The following is a 21,700-nucleotide window of genomic DNA, read 5'->3' as shown; positions in this document are numbered from 1 at the left end:
CTGGACAAGTCACTTAACAGCTCTCAACCTCAGTTTTCTCATCTGTAAGTAGGAATAATTATAGGACCTACTTCATAGGGATTTTTAAGAGTCTCAAAAGGCAGAATATATGAAAATTGATTTACAAATATTCAAGAACTATATTAATATACATCATTATTATTTGAACATTAGATTATGGACAATCATTAGTTCCTCAGAAAGGGAAGAATCTTTCAAATATTACCAAGTCCAACCTCCTCATTTTACAGATGACTAAATGTTAAGTAATTTACAGAATGGTAACTGGGATAAGAGACTTTGACTCAGAGAGCTTGAAGGCTGATAAAATCTATATATCTTCATTTTAACATAGAATCTCTGAGCTTAGTACCCAAGAATAAAAAAGATAATTAAACTAGGAAACTATGACCTAAGTGAACTCTTCTCCTTTCTGGGCATAACAGCTTACTTATTTCAAGAGATCTCTGACCCTACCACCCATGAGAATGTGCCTTTAAAAATCAATTTCTGGCTATGTTTTGTGTTTCCTGACCAGGTTTCATTTTGTGAAGCTTGTTAAAAGCACAAAAAATAAATATTATGCTTTTGGTGACTTGCCCAAGGTCACACACCTATGGGATTATCAGAGTCAGGATACCTTTCTGTGTTCCTCTCATTCTAATATCAGTGTATTTATTTGTTTATTCCCTATTATGCTGTATAGAGGCTGCATACTAATTGCTATGTTTTAAGTCAACATCCAACGCAAAGAAATGCCTTTCCTAAAAAGCAACATCAAAGAGTTGGAGGGAATGTATTGTACAGAGAAAAGAGGAAGGGTTGGGTAAGAGAAGGAAGGTCTACTCATTCTATCTTGAGTCACAGGAAAATTGGGTCTTTCTGACACTATTTACATTTTCATATGTTCCTCCTCTGACTGAAATGAAAATTCCTGATATCCCCTACAGTGGAAGGGAAGGTAGTGAGACAAACAGAATTTCTCATCTATATTGTTATACCTGTTTGCAGCTTTCAGTCTTGGTCGATTTTTTGTGACCGCATTTGGGGTTTTTGCGGCAAAGGTAATGGTGTGGTTGACCATATCCTTTTCAAGCTCATTTTATTGATGAGGAAACTGAGGATCACAGGGTCACACAGCTAGAAAATGTCTGAGGCTAGATTTGAACTCATAAAGATGAGCTTCTGACTAGAGGCCTACAACTCTGCTCTAGGGCACCATCTAATGGCCATCCATAAAGTACAAGTAGATGATGAAATGGGTGATGCAAAGGAACAGAGAGGAAGAGAGAAAGAAGCAGCAGTGAGGGAAAAACCAAGGTTAGAATGAATCTTCCCTCCAACCCAGCCAAGGACAAGAGGAACATTCCACATGAGTGACAAAGGGGGTCATTCCATAAACCAAACCAATGAGCAATTGTTTTCTTCCTTGGATATCTGAGTCATGTCTTTACAATAAAAAAGAATAGAGTCCTTAGTGGATATCGCATTCACAAACTTTTTAAAGACACTATTATTTCCAATTGGGTTGGCTTCAGGTTCTAATAGAGCTAAAAGTCATTATCTATGTGAATTCCAAGCTTCCCTTGGAGGATGACTGGCCCAGGCTGGGTCAGCTTCTGATTCTAAGGATGTTGCCACCATGACTCAATTGCCCTCTCACCCTCAAACTAATGTCTAGGACTTCCAACATTGCATCATCCCTCCATTGTTCTGGGGAGTTCCATTCAAGGTCTCTACTTGAGGGACAACAGGATGACCTGAGTCTAATTCCCTTCTTATATGAGCTACTGAGTCTATGAGTTCTGACACCATACTCAGGTACACCTTCCCCCCACCTTCAACACCCCCTCCTTTAACATATTCATTCACCATTAAACATACATATCTGAAGGGGAGGGCCCATCATTCTTTTTGCTTATATTTATGTGCCTAACTCAGAGGTTGGCACCTGGTAAAGACTTACCAGATTGTACTTGTTCTTGAATACTTTTCTCTAAACCCACTGCCATGAAAGCAGGCTCCAGATCCAAAGTCTGGGGGTCATTTTCCCATTGACAGAGTCAGCGGTTTGGGGTCAAGGCAAACAGTCTTGACAACTTCTCATCTGCTCTGGACCCTCATTTGGGAGCTGATGGAGGTGGGGGAAATCCACTTTTTTTAATAAGGGCAGGAACAATCCATCTACTAGCTGCTTCTCCTCTAGCTCCACTGAGGCATGTTCTCATGAGAAAAGAGTATTGTATCCCAGAGCTTGGTATCACCATAATAGGAGAAGAAAAAGACTTTTAGTTTAGCTGAAACCTAACACGCACACAAGATTCCAACCCATGATTTAGTTCTTCAGGGTTGGCCCCTGGCCAGCTGCAGGAATGCAGGAGATATTTATCATGAAGTAATTTCTGAGAAAACCATATGAACAGCAAAATGAGGTAAGAGAACGAAAGATCAAAATGTATGAGCCCTAAGAGGTAAGGCACAGACTTCAAGATGCATTTCCTCCAAGAACCTTCCATCTTTCTGTGCTGAGCTTTTGAAAAGAGGGAAGGGGATGCTGAGTGGTCAAGGCTCATGAAGGAAGAGGAGAAAATGAAAATTCACTTGAGAGGTGAGACTCAACAGCATCCCTTCTATCTTGTGATGCAGAGACAAGGGCCAGGGCAAGATAAGATGACATAATGCATGGAAAATGTGAAAAAAGTCTCAAAGTAGTCAAAATGGGAGTTATCACCATGATCCTGCTTTGGTTTAGCTGCTCATAACATTCCCTGCACCAACTTTGCCTTCAATGTTTGCAAAGAGAGCAATGTCACTTTTCCATATAGCTAAGAGAGAGATGCTATAGTGTTTTTCATTAGTTTAATCACTGAGTATTTCAGATAAAGAATGACTGGCATTGCAAATTTGTCCAATTTCACATCTTCCATGGAACTCTGGAGCTCACAGGCTATTCAATTACTTTTTTTTTTAATTTTCTCCCTTTTTGAGATCATGAAGTTTCAAGATAACAAATAACTTCATTCTAATAAACCTGAAATTGTATGGAATGGAAAAATCTTTGGGAGTACTGGGTCATAAACTCTTAGCTGGAAGAGACCTCCAAAGCCAGCTGCTTCAACTCTCTCAGTCAACAGATGAGGAAAAAATGAGGTGAAATGCCCAGGGTCTCCTGGATGGCAAACAGTAGCAGAGATTTTAGCTCAGGTCCCATGACTCCAAGCTCTCCATTCTTTCTGGTGCTACATGGGGTCATCCAAGTAATAACAGAGAGAATCTTGACCCCATTAACTAGAATCAAAGAATTTCACCACCAGTGAGAGAAGTTCTTCACCGAATCCTATCCCTCCCTTCTGTGTTCTGGCATAGCCCCCTAATTCACCAGCAAACCATAATGCACCATGTGACTTCTAGTCCCAGATGGCTACCTGGGGGCAATGAGGGTGCTTTGTCCAGAGTCATGCTACCAGCATTGAGTCTGAAGCAGTAATCCAACCTCTGACCCCAAAGCCAGTTCTCTTGTGAGTCTGATACCACACTGTCCCCCAAGACAAGAGTAAGCACATCAGAGAAGGAATCCTGATTTGGGAGGTAGATAACACTGGTTCATATCTTGCCCCTGATGTTTAATAGCCAAGTGACCTTGGGCAAGTCACTTATTTTTCCTGGACCTCAGTTTCCTCCACAAAAGAGAGGATTTGGTTAGATGGCCTCAGAGATCTCTAATGGCTTTAGATCTATATAAAATCCTGTGATCCAAAAAATTTTCTCAACTAACATTATTTAAAGCAAACTCTTTCTGAGGATAATATTGGTATGTCTACATTTGTTATGATTCTCTTTGACCACCACATCTGAGTTACACCAGCTGCAACACTGGGCATATTCATTCAGCATGGAACTCAACCAAGGGCAATGGGATTCAATGAGCCAATAAACCTAGTGCTAACTTGGAGGAGAGAGAAGTAGGAATGAGGATGAGAGAATGTTGCTTCTTCTGTCCCATCCTGAACTCCAGGGCTGGGTATGTAGCTCCTCCTCATGGGACCCAATGAGATAAATACACAGTCTACACTAACCAACCAAGTTTAAATAATCCAACCCTAGGGTTGGAACTTCTAGAGGGGCAAGTGACGCAAACTCTCAATGAACTTACCTGAATAAATACCATAAAGGTATTGGCCACCAAAGGGAACAATGGTAGGGTAACATTATGAGGAAAGAATCAATTTTGGTGCCTAAGGACACAGCTATGGGCCATGAGATAGTTTAGGAGATAATAAGACTTCTTGATTCAGTTTTTATCGAGTTTAAAGGTAAAACCCCATCATTTTACACAGGAAGAAATGAGGTCCAGAGATGGAAAATGGCACATGGTGCTAACTCACAGAGCTGCTCTTGGCCTCAAGGTCTGGGGCACCAACATCATGGCTCTTCCTGCTAAGCCATGCTGTCTCCACTGTCCCTTCCTGGTCTGATGTCGATGTCTAATTGTAGTATGGTGACCAGAAGGTGAATGTGAAAAGATTTCTGACCTATATCACACACACGTCCCTAAGAAATATTGTAAAAAGAGTGACTCAAAGAGTCACAAATATAGTTCTATCTTCTACCCAGTTGCATATACATGAAAATAGACCTTTATAGATATTTATATACTATATAAAAATACCAAGACTCAAATGAGACAATTCTGTTGAGCACTCTAAAACTGCAGTGTTACATCGATGGCAGTTAGCACTATTGCTCTTAGTCTATCGTTTGCAAAAAAACCTGAGGAAAGAAAACCCAAAAGGCATCATTTGATCCTTTGCCTTGGAACAGAACATGTTATATGTTAACATGTCTATCTATAAAAGTACATGCAAATGCATGCATATGTAAGAGGCATGCTACAATCCACATGTAAGTAGCATAGTATAAGGACATGTGTCATGTGTATGTTATATGTGTAAACATTTGTATATGTTTATATGTGCTATGTAAATAAATTTACATTTGCACATATAGATATTTCTATGTGTATATGAATACAAATACATAGCGACACATATATGCAATATGAGTGTTTCTTCAAATGCAATTCAGGATCATTTTTTTGCAGCATTTCAAATCTTGTGGTTTTCTCATCCAAAGCACAATCAGCTTTCCTCTGATTGAGTCTGGTCAATCGCCTTCCTACTTTCACATTCATTCTTAAGTTTTTTTTTTCTTATTCCCTTCTTCCATTAAAAACAAAAAACTATTAAATGATCATAAGAAACCAGAAGCATCAAAGGCAAACATTTGGTGAGGGTTTTCTCATGTGCCTAGATCCCAAATTTATTCTTGAATTTTCTCAAGATATGGACTTACTTTGACTTACTTTGGTTGAAAGACAGTTTGCTTTGATGTTAGGATGGCCTGGGTTCAAAAGCTGCTAGCTGGGTGACCATTTAACCTCCCTAAGCTCTAAATCTCTCAATACTCAGCTGAGGAGATCCAAGCCTGTCATATCTGGCTTCCAGGGTAATTTGAGAAACAAAGAAATAATGGATAGAAAGGACTTTGGGAACCTTCAGAGGCTACAAGGATCCGTTCTTTTACTCTACTATAGTGATACCAAGTTTCACATACATTTAAAGAATGGTCAGAATGCATTCAAAACAAAACAAAACAAAACAAACTTTCCAATCATGAGGCAACCTACCAACTACGGGAGTTATATGTCAATAAAACTTGAATTAAAACTTGCAATTTGGTAAAGCAAAAATCTGGTGTCAGAGGAAGGAAAAGTTGAGAGTGAGAATTCTGTGGGACACAGTAGCTGGATGAGTGATTCTGAGCACATAGAAATCACTTCTCTGAAATTTGGCTTATCTACAAAATGGGGATAACAACAGTACCCGCTTAAAAGATTCTTCAGGAAAAAGAAACCATATGTAAAACTACTCTGAAAACATAATACAACGTAACTATTATTATTGTCATTGCTATATTGTTGTATTATAATGCTCATTTGCCAAAAACCCAAGGAAGAAGGAAAAGAAGTCATTAGCTTCTTTGATGGCCATCCTGTGACTTTATTGGAATGAAACAGAGGCCAAAATGCTTTCCAAAATAAAACATTCCTCTGTGTTTTTGGCCTTTAAATGGCAGGTGAAATCTTTCCCCAATACAGAGGCTCTGTAGTATTGCATGCGCCATCTTGATTACACATCTGGAATCCATCCATAGAGAAAAAGCAGCAAAATCCTGCCAGTGTCCTCTAAACACCCAAGCTGAGAGGGGTTAACATACAATGCTCTGCTTGGAACTTTGAAGTTCCCTGGTCTTTGTTTTGTCTAATTAAGACAAGATTTAATAACCCAACCACTGGACAAACTATGGACTGAAAGTCCAGGTTTGTTTCCAATTTTGCTGTGAATTCTCTGCAGATCCCAAGGAATCAGCACCACATGGGTGAGCTCCCCGATAAGATTTGCTTTCTCCCGCCGTGTCTTAGAGGGAGGCTGCTTTTCATCTTGCCTCTATCCACAGGGCTGGGGTGAGCATCTGCCTGTCAGAGAATCAAGGGGGGTACAGAAGGGAAAGATGCATCAAGCAGTTCTGATATTAATAATGTGACTCAGCACAGAAGAGTGGCATCTGGAGGTTGTGGGGCATGATTCCATCCAAAAGAGGATTTAAAAATTCATGGGAGAAAGATCAGTATTAACCAAAGGTTGTGTGGGATTTTCCAAGGAAGAGAAAACTCTATCAACACCTTGACAATCCTAATTCTAATTACTTTTCTTCTTCAGAAATCTAGGAGTGCACACCTTGTTTTTAGAAAATGGAACTGATAGAAAAAGAGTTCCACCCACCTCAATATATGTTGTTTTTAAACCTTTGATTTCTAAATTCAACTATTAGTGAGAAGAGTGAAAGCCTCTTGAATCATCTTCCAACCTGAATGTCAGTTCGATCCCGCATTTTAGAGAAGAGGCAAATGAGGATCAAAAGTCATGTCCAGCAAGGTGACAGAGGGCAGAGCAACAGCCTTGGAGGCAGCAAGGTCTCTGTTCTTCAGACATTTATTAGTTGTACACATAACCCGGGGTCAAGCAATCCACTCAGCCTCAGTCTATCCACCTACAAAATAGGGGTACTCATAATGTCACCACAATAGCATAGAAGGGCGAAATGAAACTGTTAAAGGCCTCCAGAAATGTCCACTCTTTTCATCATGTCTAAGGGACAGATTCAAACCCAGATTGTCTAATAGAATAGTTTTCTTCTGGTTTCAGTTTTTCCTAGGATCCCTCTTTTCATTTAATGAGCAATTCTTAAGATCCTACCATGGGCCAGGCCCTGGATGAGATGTTGCAAATAAAGAAACCAAGCTATCTAATCATCCCTTATCTCAAGAAGATGACATTTCCCCTCTCTGGCAAAAACTTAAATATACCAAGTACCATTCAAAAAAGTAATTGTTTTGCCATTTGTGCTCATCCTTGTGAGCTGGAACCCTGGAGAGTCGGCACCTCAGTCCCCATCTATTTTATGCAGGTAGATGTCCCTAGGGCAGAATTCAGTCCCCACTTCAATTGATTATGGTCCTTGATGCTATGGACTAGCCAGTCAGAAATATGAGTTCTAAGGGAGTCTATGTCTGGCTAAGATGTCTGTGGGGTACACAACATTAGACCTCTGGTGGCTACCAGGAATCATGGAGTCTTGCCTCCTGTTTAGGCCTAACATCCTTCACCACTGTACCAGCAACAGATTTAAGTGTTTGTATTAAAGTTAGGCATTCTTTTTTTTTAAAGTTGTTTTTGCAAGGCAATGGGGTTAAGTGACTTGCCCAAGGCCATGTAGGTAGGTAATTATTAAGTGTCTGAAGCCGGATTTGAACTCAGGTCCTCCTAACTCCAGGGCTGGTGCTCTATCCACTATGCCACCTAGCTGCCCCATGTTATGCATTCTTGCAAAATGCAATCATGGTCAAATTGGCGTTGCTTGGTTGTGTCTGTAGAAAACCCCCTGAGAATGTAGAAGGGAGGGAACTTGGCCTTCTATTCTAAGTGTAAATAATTCATCTAATCAGACATTCAACTGTAGAAGCAACTTGATAGACCATTTTGATAAACCAAACAATGACTGAGCAAAGTCAGTGTGAAACTCACTGCCATCTACCATTCACAGACTAAGAGATCGAGAGATCAGGCTCTTCATTCTACACATGAAGAAGCTGAGACCCAGGGAGGAAGGACTTCAAATAATGCAGGCAGGCAGTAAGAGAACTGGGGTTTAAACCCTGGTCCTCTGCTTCTAATGTCAGAATAATCCTTATTGGACCACACTGTCTTGGTATATATGGATTAAGTGCCCAATAGAAAAAAGAACAGTACCCATCTACATGGGATTAGTATGAAGTAACAGTACAGTCCCAGAGGAGAAAATGAAAAATAGATACCAAACAGATACCATGGAATGTCAGGGGCAGCAATACCAACCGGGATATCAAAGCCTAATTTGGTCCAGGAAAGTTAAAGATTGCTAAGAAGAGAGTGTGTGTGTGTGTGTGTGTGTGTGTATGTGTGTGAGAGAGAGAGAGAGAGAGAGACAGACAGACAGACAGACAGACAGACAGAAAGGCAGACAATGATCTCTTCCATCATATTTCACAGAATTCAACATTCTATGAATTAGAGATAGGACCTCTTTTCATAGTAATATATAATCTATTCATCCCCATTATCTGACATCAGTTGTAACAGTATCCCATTTTTATAAATAAATTTACTCACAAAGAACATCATATCATGATATAACTGAATTTACTAGAACCAAGGTAATCTCTACAACTAGGCAAATGTGACACTCTTCAACGAATCCTATTCAACCAGGTCAAACCTCTCCACCCGCTAAAAACAGCTCATTATTTTGATACAAGCAGCTTGTTTAGGAAGGCCATAGTTTTCATCCATGGCAGCCCAACAAAGAGACAGCAAGTTCATTTCTTCATCTAGCTACCTCTGGGACTCAAAAGACGAAGATCCACAAAATAACCTCTCAAGTCTTTCTGGTTTTTGGTTTGCCTTTCCTTCTGCCAGTTTGGAGACAAAGTACCCCTAAAGGAAGCTAGGGGGCAAGAGGGAGGAGTGTCACTAAGCTTCTGAGCTCCTGTATTTACAGTCTCCAAATCTAATGAATTGCTCTCCTCTTTTTACACACTGCATGAGGCCTTGGTATTTTCTATTGCTCCCTTCCCCTGGGGATATGTGGGTGGATTTTTTCATTCCAAAACTTGAACAAAACTTTGACAGGATGTCCAAACTCATCTGAAAATGATCATATCTGTCTAGATTTTAAAGTAGAATTTGGAGGTCTTGGGAAAGAGTTTACCTTTCTTTTTTTCCTTCATTTTTGCAATTTTTGCAATGCAATGGGCTTCAGTGACTTGTCCAGGGTCACACCGTTAAGTAAGGAATAAGTGTTTGAGGCAGGATTTGAACTCAGATCCTCCTGACTCCAGGGCCAGTGCTCTATCCACTTCACCACCCAGTTATGCCAAGGACTTACCATTCTCCACCAGGATGTAACTGTCTTTTGGTTTCTATGCTTGCGTTTTTGGGACCCTTCCCTCTATTCTAATACCAGCTGAGAAATTCAAGGATCCTGCTAATATATGGAGGTGTCAGGGCTCTGGGTTACAAGGATTTTAGTGGATTCAGCTAACCTTCCTCAGTCTTGCCAGCATCTTCCCAACCCAATCAGAGCCTCAGGTAATTTATCAGTTCTGATTTTAAATTGTTTCCTATATATATCTTCAACATTAAAAGTGATTTTCTGGAGTTTATGGATCCCCGTTCCCCATAATTCTGTTCCAACTAAATAGTGACCTCCAATTTCTTCTACATATATTGGTATGAGTATGTACGCTAGAAGAGAGCTTTTTAAAAATTAACACCAACAATGAAGAAGGTACTGATGTAGATGATGAACTCACTTTGTTCATGTGGACCTGCTGCTGGTACTGTTTCTGCTTCTCCAGGAATTGTTGGTGCTGCTGCTGAATGACCAGCTGGGCCAACGTGCTTTGAGGCAAAGGGGCAGACTGGGTACGATTCAGGGGCCTGTGGCGAGGCAGCTTGTGAGCCCCTCGAAGGCCAGGTGATACTCTCTCCTTTGTTGCCAGTGGCGACTGAGGATGGAGGGGCACCCCACCTGCAAGGCAAAGAAGGGCCATCCTGCTCAGATTACAGGAGACATATCACAGAAAAGTAGAAACAGTGGGGAAAAGCCATGAATTTGAAAGAGGGAGGAGAGGATGGGGCTGGATCAAGTCAATCAAGTGTGAATGAAGGACCTACCATCTCCTAGATAAGATGAAAAAAATGTCCCTGACCTCAAGCAAGGACTTTACATTCTATGGAGGGAGAACAAGCAATAAGGATGCAAATTAGCGGCTACATGGTTTATCAAAGCCTGTGCCAGTAATAACAAGGTAGGATGAATTTAAGGTTTATGCAACAACCTTGGGGGAAGGAAGACCAAAGAGCATTTCTAGTATCAGGAAAGAGTACCTTCTTCTGTGGGATCACTTTTGATCAGTGATAGAGAATCCAGGGAGAAGGCTAATTAGTTCTCAAGAGTTCCAGAGTGAAGCCCAACCCTAAGATGATGCATTGGTAAGTGGAGCCCCAGATACTTACCAGCCACAAGCAGCTTCTGTTGCCTCATCTGCTCCTTCAGTAACAAGTGCTGCAGGAGCGCCTGGTGGCTACTGTTGGGTTTTCCTTCTAGGGCAGCATGGGGATGACTTGAAGATGCTGGGATACTGCCCGCGTATTGCCCCGGCAATGTAACTCCCGGCGGCCTCAGTGCTGGGGCCTCACACTTCTGTTTGTCTTTGATGGAAGATGAAGCCTGTGTCAAGAAATAACAAAGAGCATAATCCTCTTTCATCCACGCAGGCCATTTGGGCTGCACATAATTAGATCCATTTATTATGTCATCATTTCCCAAAACAATACCCCCCCCCTTTACCCAATGAATAAGGAAGGAAAACTGTGAGGCGCAAGCCTGTTAAACTAACTGAATTAAGGAAAGAGAAATAAAAAACAGGATTGAAGCCACTTGAGGGAACTTTGGATTAGGTGTCAGGGTACTAAACTTGAAGGAGAGGTTAGTTTTTTCTTTTCACCAAGAACATTTCAACATCTGGTTCACAGAGTGTGTTCATTTCTGAAGAGATTTTGTAGCATTTCTAGTTTGAAGGTAAAAGGTTTGCTGGAAGCATAAAATTTATTCTAATGACTAAATCCATGAAAAGTTCTATATGGATCAAATGTCCAGAGAGAGAAGTATCCATGGTCTCAGAGGAGACAAGAAAAACTGCCCATTCACCCTCTCCTGTTGTATCTCCCCAAGTTGAGTGACTCCCTTCTTCACGGAATCACAGAGGTCTTAGTTGGAGGGTACCTCAACATCTACCCCATGTAACCTATGCCTGACCTAGAGTCCCTCATAACTGGTTGATCTGCTTGAAAACTTCCTTGTTTCCTTAAAAATTCTCTATGCAAATAATGAACTTCATTGAATTTCCTAGTTTTCTGATTTGAAGACCCTACGAAACAAATCTTTTTTTTTATTTTCTAAAATTCTCAATGGTCTATTACAAAATCTAATTTCTCATCTGATTGCACTACTTTGGCCCTTCTCTGACTGAATTTGCCTTCATGACTCAGGAAGTTCATTTTTAGGAAATCTCATCATCCTATATGATCTCATTAGTCTTAGGATTCCTGCTCCTCATCACCCTGTGCCCCTCAGGTAGGAGGGATGAGGGGCATCAACTCCAAAACCTCCATTTAAAGAGGGATTTGCCCTCATTTCTGAAATGGCTGTACAACTCTGGGAATCCTCTGTCTTTTCCTCCATGTCCCCACAGCAGATATCTACCTTCTCTACCCTTCCAACATTCTTCTGTGTTCAGTTTTCCCTTATTAGATCGTTAGCTACTTGAAAATGGACTTTATCTTTTCATTTAATTTTTTCCAATTACAAATTACAAAGATAGCTTTCAACATTGAACAGTGATCTTTTTGTAAGCTTTTGAGTTCCAGATTTTTCTACCTCCTGCTCTTCCCTTCCCCTTCTTCATGGAAGACAGCAATCTGATATATGTTGGGCATGTACAATTGTGTTTTACATATTTCCATATTTCCATATTAGTCATGTTGTGAAAGAAGAATTAGAGTTAAAGAGAAAAAATGCCATAAAGAAAGGGAAAAAAATGAAAGAAGTTTTAAAAACATGAACATAGTAGTATGTTTTGTTCTGCATTCAGACTCTATAGTTTTTCCCTTTGGTTATCAATGCATTTACCATAAAGGCTGTTCAGAATTGTCCTTGATCAATGAACTATTAAGAAGAGCTGTATTTATCATAGTTGGTCATCTCACAGTGTTGCTGTTAATGTGGACAAATTTCTCTTGGTTCTGTTCCCTCGGCATCACTTTATGCAAATCTTTCCAAGCTTTTGTGAAGTCTGCCCACTCCTGATTTCTTAATGAAAAATAATTCTCCATCACATTCATGTATCATAACTTGTCTAGCTATTCCCCAATTGATAGACATCCCCTCAATTTCCAATTCTTTGCCACTACAAAAGGAGCTGCTTTAAATATTTTTATACATGTAGGTCTTTCCCCCTTTTTTATGGTCTCTTTGGGATATTGACCTAATAGTGATATTGTTGGATCAAAGGTTATGCATAGTTTTATTACTGTCCATTGGTATCAGTTCCAAACTGCTCTCCAGAATGGTTGGATTATAATCCCATGAACCATACATTAATATCCCAGTTTTCTCATGTCTTCTTCAGTATTGATCATTTTCCTTTTTATCATTTTAGCCTATCTGATAGGTATGGGGGGATACCTCAGAATTGCTTTAATTTGTATTTCTCTAATCAAAAATGATTTACAACTTTTTTTTCATATGGCCATAGATAGCTTTAGTTTCTTCATCTGAAAACTGCTTGTTCATATCCTTGGACCATTTATCAATTGGAAAATGATTTATGTTCTTCTAAATTTGACTCAGTTCTCTGTCTATTTTAGAAATGAATCCATTATCAAAAATAATAGCTATGAAAATTGTTGCCCACCTTTCTGCATTCCTGATCTTCACTGCATTGGCTTTATTTGTGCAAAACTTTTTTTTTAATTTAATGTGGTCAAAAAATATCCATTTTGCAATTTGTTAATGTTTTCCATCTCTTGTTTCGTCATAAACATCTCCCTATTTAATAGATTTGATAGGCCATTCTGTGTTCCTCTAATTGGCTTAAGATAGCACCATTTATGTCTAAATCCTCTCCATTTCAACCCCATCTTGTTATATAGAGTGTGAAATGTGGATCTATGCATACTTTATGCCATTATACTTTCCAGTTTTCCCAGCAGTTTTTGTCAAACAGATTTATCAAACAGTAGCTTATATACACATTTTCTCCTGTTTCTTTTGAACCTGATCTATTCCGCTGGTCCATTTCTCTATTTCTTAGTCAGCACCAGTCAATTTGGAAGACTGCCCTTTATAGTGTAGTTTTAGATCTAGGATGGCTAGGTCACCTTCTTTGCCTTTCTTTTCTTAATTCCCTTGATTTGCTTGACCATATGCTCCTCCATATGAATTTTGTAACTATTTTTTCTGTGTAAAATAAATTTTGGTAGTCTTATTGGTATGGCATTGAATAATAAAATTTAGGCAGAATTGTCATTTTTATTATATTGGCTCAGTCTAACCATGAGGAATTGACATTTTTCCAATTGTTTTGATCTGCTTTTATTTTTGTGAAAAGTGATTTGTACAATTGTGTTCATATAGATTCTGTGTTTCTCTTGGAAGGGAAGATTTCCAAGTATTTTATATTGTTTACAATGACTTGAAATTGAGTTTCTCTTTCTATCTCTTGACCTTGGGCTTTATTGGTCACTTATAGAAATGCTGATGATTTATGTGGATTTATTTTATATCATGCAACTTTGCTAAAGTTGTTCACTGTTTCAAGTTGTTCTTTAAAAAGTTGATGTTCTAGGGTTGAGACGCACCTTTAAAAGAAAATCTCATTTCCCATCCCTTAGCAGAATGTGTGGTATACAGTAGGTACTTCATAAATGTTTATTGACTGACTAATTTCTTTAAGAACATACATTTTAATTTTAATCATTTAAAAGAGAAGGAGGCTCAGGATTGAAAAGATCAATATCAAGCATTCTATGTGTTTTGGACAGTTTGATATTTTAAATGTCCTTAACATCTGATATAGAATCTCCATCCTCTGAAGCAAACCAACAGCTCCCCTTTAACTTAGCAAGCCGCCTTTGGCATTCAGACGTTAATTGACTTGTCAAGCATCATATAGTTGGGATATATCTGAGACGAATTTGGAATCTGTCTTACTGATGTTCTTCCACTCTACCAAGCTATTCAAACTAAGAATAGCTTAATTTATATTCTCAATTTCCATCTATCTAGGAAAGCCTCACAAACAGAATGCTTTTCTAGCTGCTCTTCCTCTACCTCATCCCTTCCCCTAATAGACTCACCTTCCATTTTTCAAGCACCAGTGAATTCACTCATTTGGGTACTTTCCCGTTGACACAGATCACAACCCTTATAGTAAGGTTGCTATGGCTAAAATGGACTTTGTACAGGTTCTCCACCAAGAGACCATCATTGCGTATATCCTTGAAGTCCTCCCAGCATTATAGGATCTGTGAGTTTGTATGTCACTGAGGTATCCATCAGGGACCTAAGTCACATCCATGTCTTGATGTATCATCAAAGAAAAAAATTCATTGGAGACTACATATGGGATCACTGCTCAGATCACATATAGGATTTGAGAAAACCAAATACTGAATATACCTTTGGACTATCAGGCAACTGATAGACTCATATAAAGTACTATTGGAGGAATCTGAGGCTATTTTTGTTGTTATTAAGTCATTTCAACTGTGTCCAACTTTGTGTGACCCCCCATTTGGGGCTTTATTGGCAAAGATGTTAAAGTGGTTTGCCATTCCTTCTCAAGTTCATTTTAAAGATTAGAAAATTGAGGCAAAGAAAATTAAGTGACTAACCCAGGAATACACAGCTAATAAGTGTCTGAGGTCAAATTTGAATTTAGGAAAATGAGTCTTCCTAATTCCAGGAACAGTGCTCTATCCACTGTACAACCTAGCTGCCCTTTGAATCTATAGTGTCCCCAAAGACATCTCTTCTTATTTTAAGATATGAAATCATTTGGGCCTTTGTTCTTTAAAAGCAATACTCAACTTATTTTTAAATTCTCTGTTTGTAGTGGCAAAGAATAAGAAATTAAAGAATATTGAACTGCAAAATAAACAAGAGAATATCTGAACAAGCTATGGTAAATGAATGTGATAAAATTCCACTGTGTTCTGAGAAACGAGTCAGGGGTCAGGTTCAGAGAAACCTAAGAAGATTTATATGAACGGATGCAAAATGAAAGGAGTAGAACCAGAGGGACAATTTATATAATAATAAATTTTTTTTCAAGACAATCATTTGTGAAAGTCTTAAAAACTCTAATCAACATAAGAATAAATCAGTATTCTAGATGATTTATGGTTAATCACACTCCACAGATCCTGATAATAGACTGAGACAAGCTTCCAGACATGGTTTCTATGAGTATTTGTTTTGCTTGACTATACACATTTGCAACAAAGTATTTTGGTTTTCTTTCTTTCTCATAGGGGGAAAAGATAATTGAAGAAAAATTAATTAAATTAATCATAACAAAATGTTACATCCACTTGATACTGAACTGAGCATTATTACACTTCATGATCTTTTTACCACATTCTTACATTCTTTTTTTATTTTTATAAATCATAATCAGTTTGAGACTCTTTGTAGGATTATGCTAAAGAAGGAAGGTGACAGCTAATCTCCAATGATTATCCCCAAATCCACATATTCTATGAATAAGTCCACAGGCATTAATGAGAGAAAAAGGAAACAGTTCATTATTGTGGAAAAGAGGTCTGTGCTGCCAGGCTACTTACACTGAGCTGAGATGGCACAGCAGGGAGACCCAGAGTGATGTTGGGCAAAGAAGGGGATGGATAGAGGCTTAAAAGATTCATTGACTCTTCATGAAGCAGAAGACGCTGTTGGGAAACCATTTGCTAGGGAAAAAATAAGGAAAAGAGAAAAATCTCCAATGAAGACATAATTAGAGGTATAAAGGGCCAGACTGCAAGAAGTTATGACATTTTAAATTATGTGGTTTCAACAAAAATGAACATCTATAAAAACAATTGAAATATTTACATCAAAATAAGAATTTTGATTCAAAAAGTGGCATTACTTTTCAACAACATCAAGTCTCTAGCAGGATTTTTTGTTTGTTTATTCTCATGCCTCTTTCCTCTTCTCCAGTCATTAGGTACTCTGCATTTTGGTTTCACTTTAAAAAATGTATTCATCACTCCATAAACATCTTTCCATCCTTCCTAATATTTATCACCCATGCTCATCTTAATTGCCTTGAAATGCTCCATTATAACAGTGGATAACAATTTTTTCAATCACCTTTCTTCATTTCTATAGATGATTTTTTAGTTAACTTTTAAAGTTTTGGGGGGCAATTATAAATAATTCTTCTTGAACACTGTCCACCCTAACAGCAACATGGGGGTGATGATCAACCTTGATAGACTTGCTCATTCCATCAAACAATCAGGGACAATTTGGGGGTATCTGTGACGGAGAATACCATCCGTACCAGAGAAAGAACTGTGGAGTTTGAACAAAGACCAAGGACTATTACCTTCAAATTAGAAAAAAAGAACTGATATCTTATTGTCTGATTTTGCTAGCTCTTACACTTTATGTTTCTTCCTTAAGGATCTGATTTCTCTCTCATCACACTCAACTGAGATCAATATACATTGATTCAATGGAAATAATGTAAAGACTAACAAACTGCCTTCTGTCGGGGGGGTAGGGAGAGGGAAGCGAGATTGGGGGAAAATTGTAAAACTTAAGTAATTAATTAATCATTCTTGATTTAAATAAAAACTCTGAATAGTAAATCAATAAACATTTCCTAAGTAACTACTCTATCAAATCTAAAAATGTTAATCACTGAACAAATAAGTTTTGGGCAATTATAAATAATTCTTAATTAATAAATCTTAATTTTAAAACCATAGATTCAGAGTATATTTCCAACTATGAAAGTACTGGGTCTAAAAAAGAGGATTTCTGAATACAATTTTTAGAGAATACAGTCACATAACCCTTCAAAAGTCTGTACAAACATCTGAATGAACCACTGATGTATAGTGTATCAAATTTCTGTATAATCAGTATATCAAATTTCTCATAACCCAAAAGGACCATTTTTCATTGTTGTTAAATTTGCTCGTCTGATGTTTAGGTATGTGTTAAAACTTCAGTGTTGTTTCATCTATATCACTTTGTTATATTAATGAGGAATTTTTCAAGGACTTAACTAAAAAAGTTTGTTTTCCATCAGAAAATGGCCTGTTCCTGTCCTTTGCTAAGATTCATTCATTGTGGTCTTATACTTACAATTTAATAATTTTTATATGTTAAGTTTTATTCATCATGCTTACTATAAATATGCCCCAATTTGTTTTTTCTTTATTTTGCTCTATTTTTCATTATTTTGCTTTTGTTTACATTAAAACTTTCAAATTATAATTGATAAATTTGTAAATCAAACACATTTATGGCCTTAATAATTCCTTATTAATTTATAGAAAAAAAGATCATCTTTCTCCCATAAATGAGGAGAGCATATTATTCAGTTTCTACTGTCTTTCTTATAAGTGTCTTTTGCTTAGTTTCATTTGTTTTAATTCTCAAATCTATTTGGGATTTATCAAGGAATCTAGTGTGACATCTGGGTCTAAATCCATTCTCCCCCAGATTGCTAAACATTTTTCAAAGAATATTTTTAAAATAATTATTTCCCTGGTTTCAATTATCTGTATGTATTTTCAAATACTAAACTTTTGAAAATATTTGGTTGGGGTGCGTGTCCCTTTCCCTTGAACTATTTCCCTGTGATTTAGACCAACTACTTATGATGCCACTGTCATTTATTTGAAAGTGTTTGGAGTACAAGGCTATACATACATACATACATACATACATACATACATACATATATATATGTATATATATGAAACTTGTTACATGTTATTTTATATTTATATTACATTTATATATTTATATGACATATTTATATATCTGTAACTTATAATTTTTCATTATAAAACATTATAATTTTATCTAATCCTATGAAGAAAATGCAACTAATTGTATTTAGATAAATGTATTTATGTATTTAGATAAATTTGCGGAGTATTGTTATTTTTACATTATTAATTCAACCTGTCCATGGATAGTGAATACAATTCTAATTATTTAGAGCTTTTTTTTCCAATCATCAGTGCTATGATGATCTTAAACTTCTCATAGTGGGAAGCTAGGTGATGCAATTGATAGAGCACAGCCTTGGAGTCAGGAAGACATGAGTTCAAATCCAGCCTCAGACTGTTGCTACTTGCTAGCTGTGTGACCTTAGGCAAGTCACTTAACCCCTTATCATGTAAAACAAAAACAGAAACTGCTCATAGACATTTCTGGTTAGTCTGATTTCCAATGAACAATGATGCTTTAGGTATTTATTTTGAAGATAGGAGGGGGCACTGTCTGATATCTCCTGTTTTGTTGGCATTAGTAAATAAAAGTGCAGATGATTTCAATTGTGAACTTTCTGTGTGATTCAAATGTACATTAATCTTATATCCTATCAAATTGTTGAATTTGTTTATTATCTCTATTAATTTGTTGCTGCTGTTGTTCAGTCCCTCACTCACTCCTTTCCAACTTTTCATGACCTCATGGACCATAGCATGCCAGGCCTTTCTGTCCCACACTATCTCTGCCTGTCCAAGTTCCATTTCATTCTCTGTCATCTCCTTTTCCTTTTGCCTTCAATCTTTGAAATGGTAAATTTTTATAAATTTTCTATTACATCAGCTGCAAATAATTGTACTCTTACATTTGGACATTTTTATTTATACCTAATATTTTCCCTTACTGATATTGCTGGATTTCTATATAAAGAAAAATATATTGGTGTGGAAACACTTACTCTGTACATGGTTTTAAAAGAAAACCTTCCAATTATTCACCATCTCAATAATGTTAAACTATATATAAATATATATATATATATATATATATTGTGAAAGTATAATTTTTTCATTGTTCAATGGTATAAAAGGTATTTTCAACATGTATTGACACTATTTCCTAAGTTGTTGTTTTATGTTAATAGGTTTTCTAAAGTTGAACCAGCTTTCCATGTCTAAAATAAGAATGGTCATTCATGACAAATTGTTTATGAAAGCAATATGGCGATCAATTGGTTGAATCCATCAGTGTACTGATTTTCAGTCCCTCTTCAGCTCTCATATGGCCTACTGCAATAATCTCCTAAATGGTCACCTGACATTCTCCCTCTCTAGTCCCTCCTCAACTTGGTTGTCCAAATAAAATGCCCAAGAGAAGCCATCATCATCATCATCACACCACTCCTCTGCTCCAGAAGCTCCAAAACGTTTTAAGGTAAAATACAAATTCCTCTGGTTGACATCTCAATCCCTTCAAAATCTGCCTTCAGTCTACCTTCTCAGACTGATCTTACATCACTGCCCTTAACACAATCTGTCTAAGCCACCCTAGCCTACTCTCCCTAGCCACACATAAAATCCCAGTTTCAATCTTCATGCTTCACAGCATGGACTGCCCCTCATCCCCGCACAGTCTTCCCTCCTAGGGTCTGCCTCTTGGAATCACTGGTTCCCCTTTAGTCTGAATGTGTTACTTTCCCTGACTCTTTATACTCCCAGATTCTACAATGAAGATCTTTTACTCCCACTCCTGAAATTTGTTAGCATTCACTCTATTTTGCTTTGTTTCTATTAATATATATATATATATATATATATACACATATATATATATATATACTTATCTACATCACAGAAATATGTAATAGTAGCACTAATAATAACTAATATTTCTATATTCTATATTTATAACATATTTATTTGAGAGTTAGCAAAACACTCTCTGTAGGTTATCTCATTTGATTCTCCCAACAGCCCTGTGAAGTAGGTGTTATTATTATTCCCATTTTACAGATGAAGAAACTGAGGCTGTGAAGTTAAGGAACTATCTTAAGCTAAAGAAGTATCTGTGGTTGGATTTGAACTCAGGTCTTCCTGACTCCAGGTTCTGTGTTCTGTCCAATGTACCACCTAGTGTTCCCCTTCTCCTAAGTAGACCACAATTTATTTGAGGGCAAGAACTGTTTTCATTTTGCCTTTGATTTCTCAGTATCTACTTGATAAATGCCCTCTGAATTGCATTTTCATGTGTATGGTCCTGGCACTACTAAGACCAGACCAGAAGGAAGATGGCACTTCTACATGGAGTGTAGCATCACGAATGCTCCAAACTGACCACATCCATTATGACTCTAGAGCACATTCCAGAAAGGGGCCCCTCCTGGCTATCTTTCCTTTTATCTGCATCATTCTCTACTTCAAGATAAGGCTGTAACCTTCAGTTAGAGGTGCAAAGGGCATATGGTCCTTTTTAAATTGTGAATAAATGAAAAAAGAAAACATTTACCAAGAGTTTTCTATGAGTCAAATAATGTACTAAAAGTGGAGAACACAAAAATCAATGCAAAGAAAAGACCTTCCTTACCCTGAGAGTATTCACATTCCAGCAGGGGAAGGTGCCATCCACCAAAGCATGGTGGTCCAGGAAATCACAAAGAAGTCCTGGGGAAATTCACTGATAGTTCTTGACATAGTAGACTCAATAAATGTTGATAGATTAAATAACACTTTCCAGGAATGGTAGAGTTATTTTGATTAGTGTTCCCGGAAAATGCCATAGAATGTACATGGCATGCAAATGGCAGTGGAGGGCACAGTTGATATGCCAATGGCAAAGGAATGACTGGAATGCATACTCCTGGGGTGGGGACTAATTAAATATAGCAAACTCTCATTAATCATAAGCCTAGAGATCCATTACAGGAACTCTATGGTACAAAACCATATATAAAGAAGATAGTCTTGGGGGCCTTTGTGGAAAATGGCAAAGAAAGGGATTTTGACAATATCATGGTTTACCTTCAGAAAGCTTAATTAGTAGTCACCTATCCCATCCTTGGATTAGATTGGGCTCAATTCATTGAGTCACAAGAGCATCAACACAGAAGACATCTATCTCCATGGTACTAGAAAGTCTACAAAGCATTTTACATTTATTCTCTCATTTCACTACAATCATGGGAGATGGAATATCCATTGACTAGTTGGATCTACCAAACCTTTAATCATAAAGCCAAAAGGAATCAGAGTTGATATTTGAATCCCATTCTCCCTGACTCTGTGTTCCATGACTCTATCAACCATTCTTCACTATTTCTCTGGAAAGATAGTAAGTTTTGTTCAAAGATGTATATATAAATTCAAAAGGATAGACCATTCTTTTAATACAGACACAGACACACGCACACACACACACACACACACACACACACACAAAGTCAAAAGGTTGATGAATTTTCATGAAT

The 21,700-nt window shown here is 37.6% G+C and overlaps 1 protein-coding gene across 9 annotated transcripts in view; it reads right to left on the bottom strand.

Annotated features, from left to right (window-relative positions):
• HDAC9 (histone deacetylase 9) overlaps positions 1–21,700 on the bottom strand; it is a 947,449-nt gene that overhangs the window by 352,479 nt on the left and 573,270 nt on the right. For all 9 annotated transcript variants that reach the window (XM_074195439.1, XM_074195435.1, XM_074195442.1 and 6 more), the window contains 3 exons: positions 16,068–16,190; positions 10,677–10,890; positions 9,971–10,188 (listed from right to left, as the gene is read on the bottom strand). In XM_074195439.1, the coding sequence (XP_074051540.1) occupies positions 9,971–10,188; positions 10,677–10,890; positions 16,068–16,190 (555 nt within the window). The remainder of the gene's footprint in view (positions 1–9,970; positions 10,189–10,676; positions 10,891–16,067; positions 16,191–21,700) is intronic.

The sequence above is a fragment of the Macrotis lagotis genome, chromosome 7 (assembly GCF_037893015.1).
Source record: "Macrotis lagotis isolate mMagLag1 chromosome 7, bilby.v1.9.chrom.fasta, whole genome shotgun sequence".
Classification (NCBI taxonomy): domain Eukaryota; kingdom Metazoa; phylum Chordata; class Mammalia; order Peramelemorphia; family Peramelidae; genus Macrotis; species Macrotis lagotis.
The sequence above is the reverse complement of the archived record's forward strand: the minus strand, read 5'-3'. Positions and strand labels throughout refer to the sequence as shown.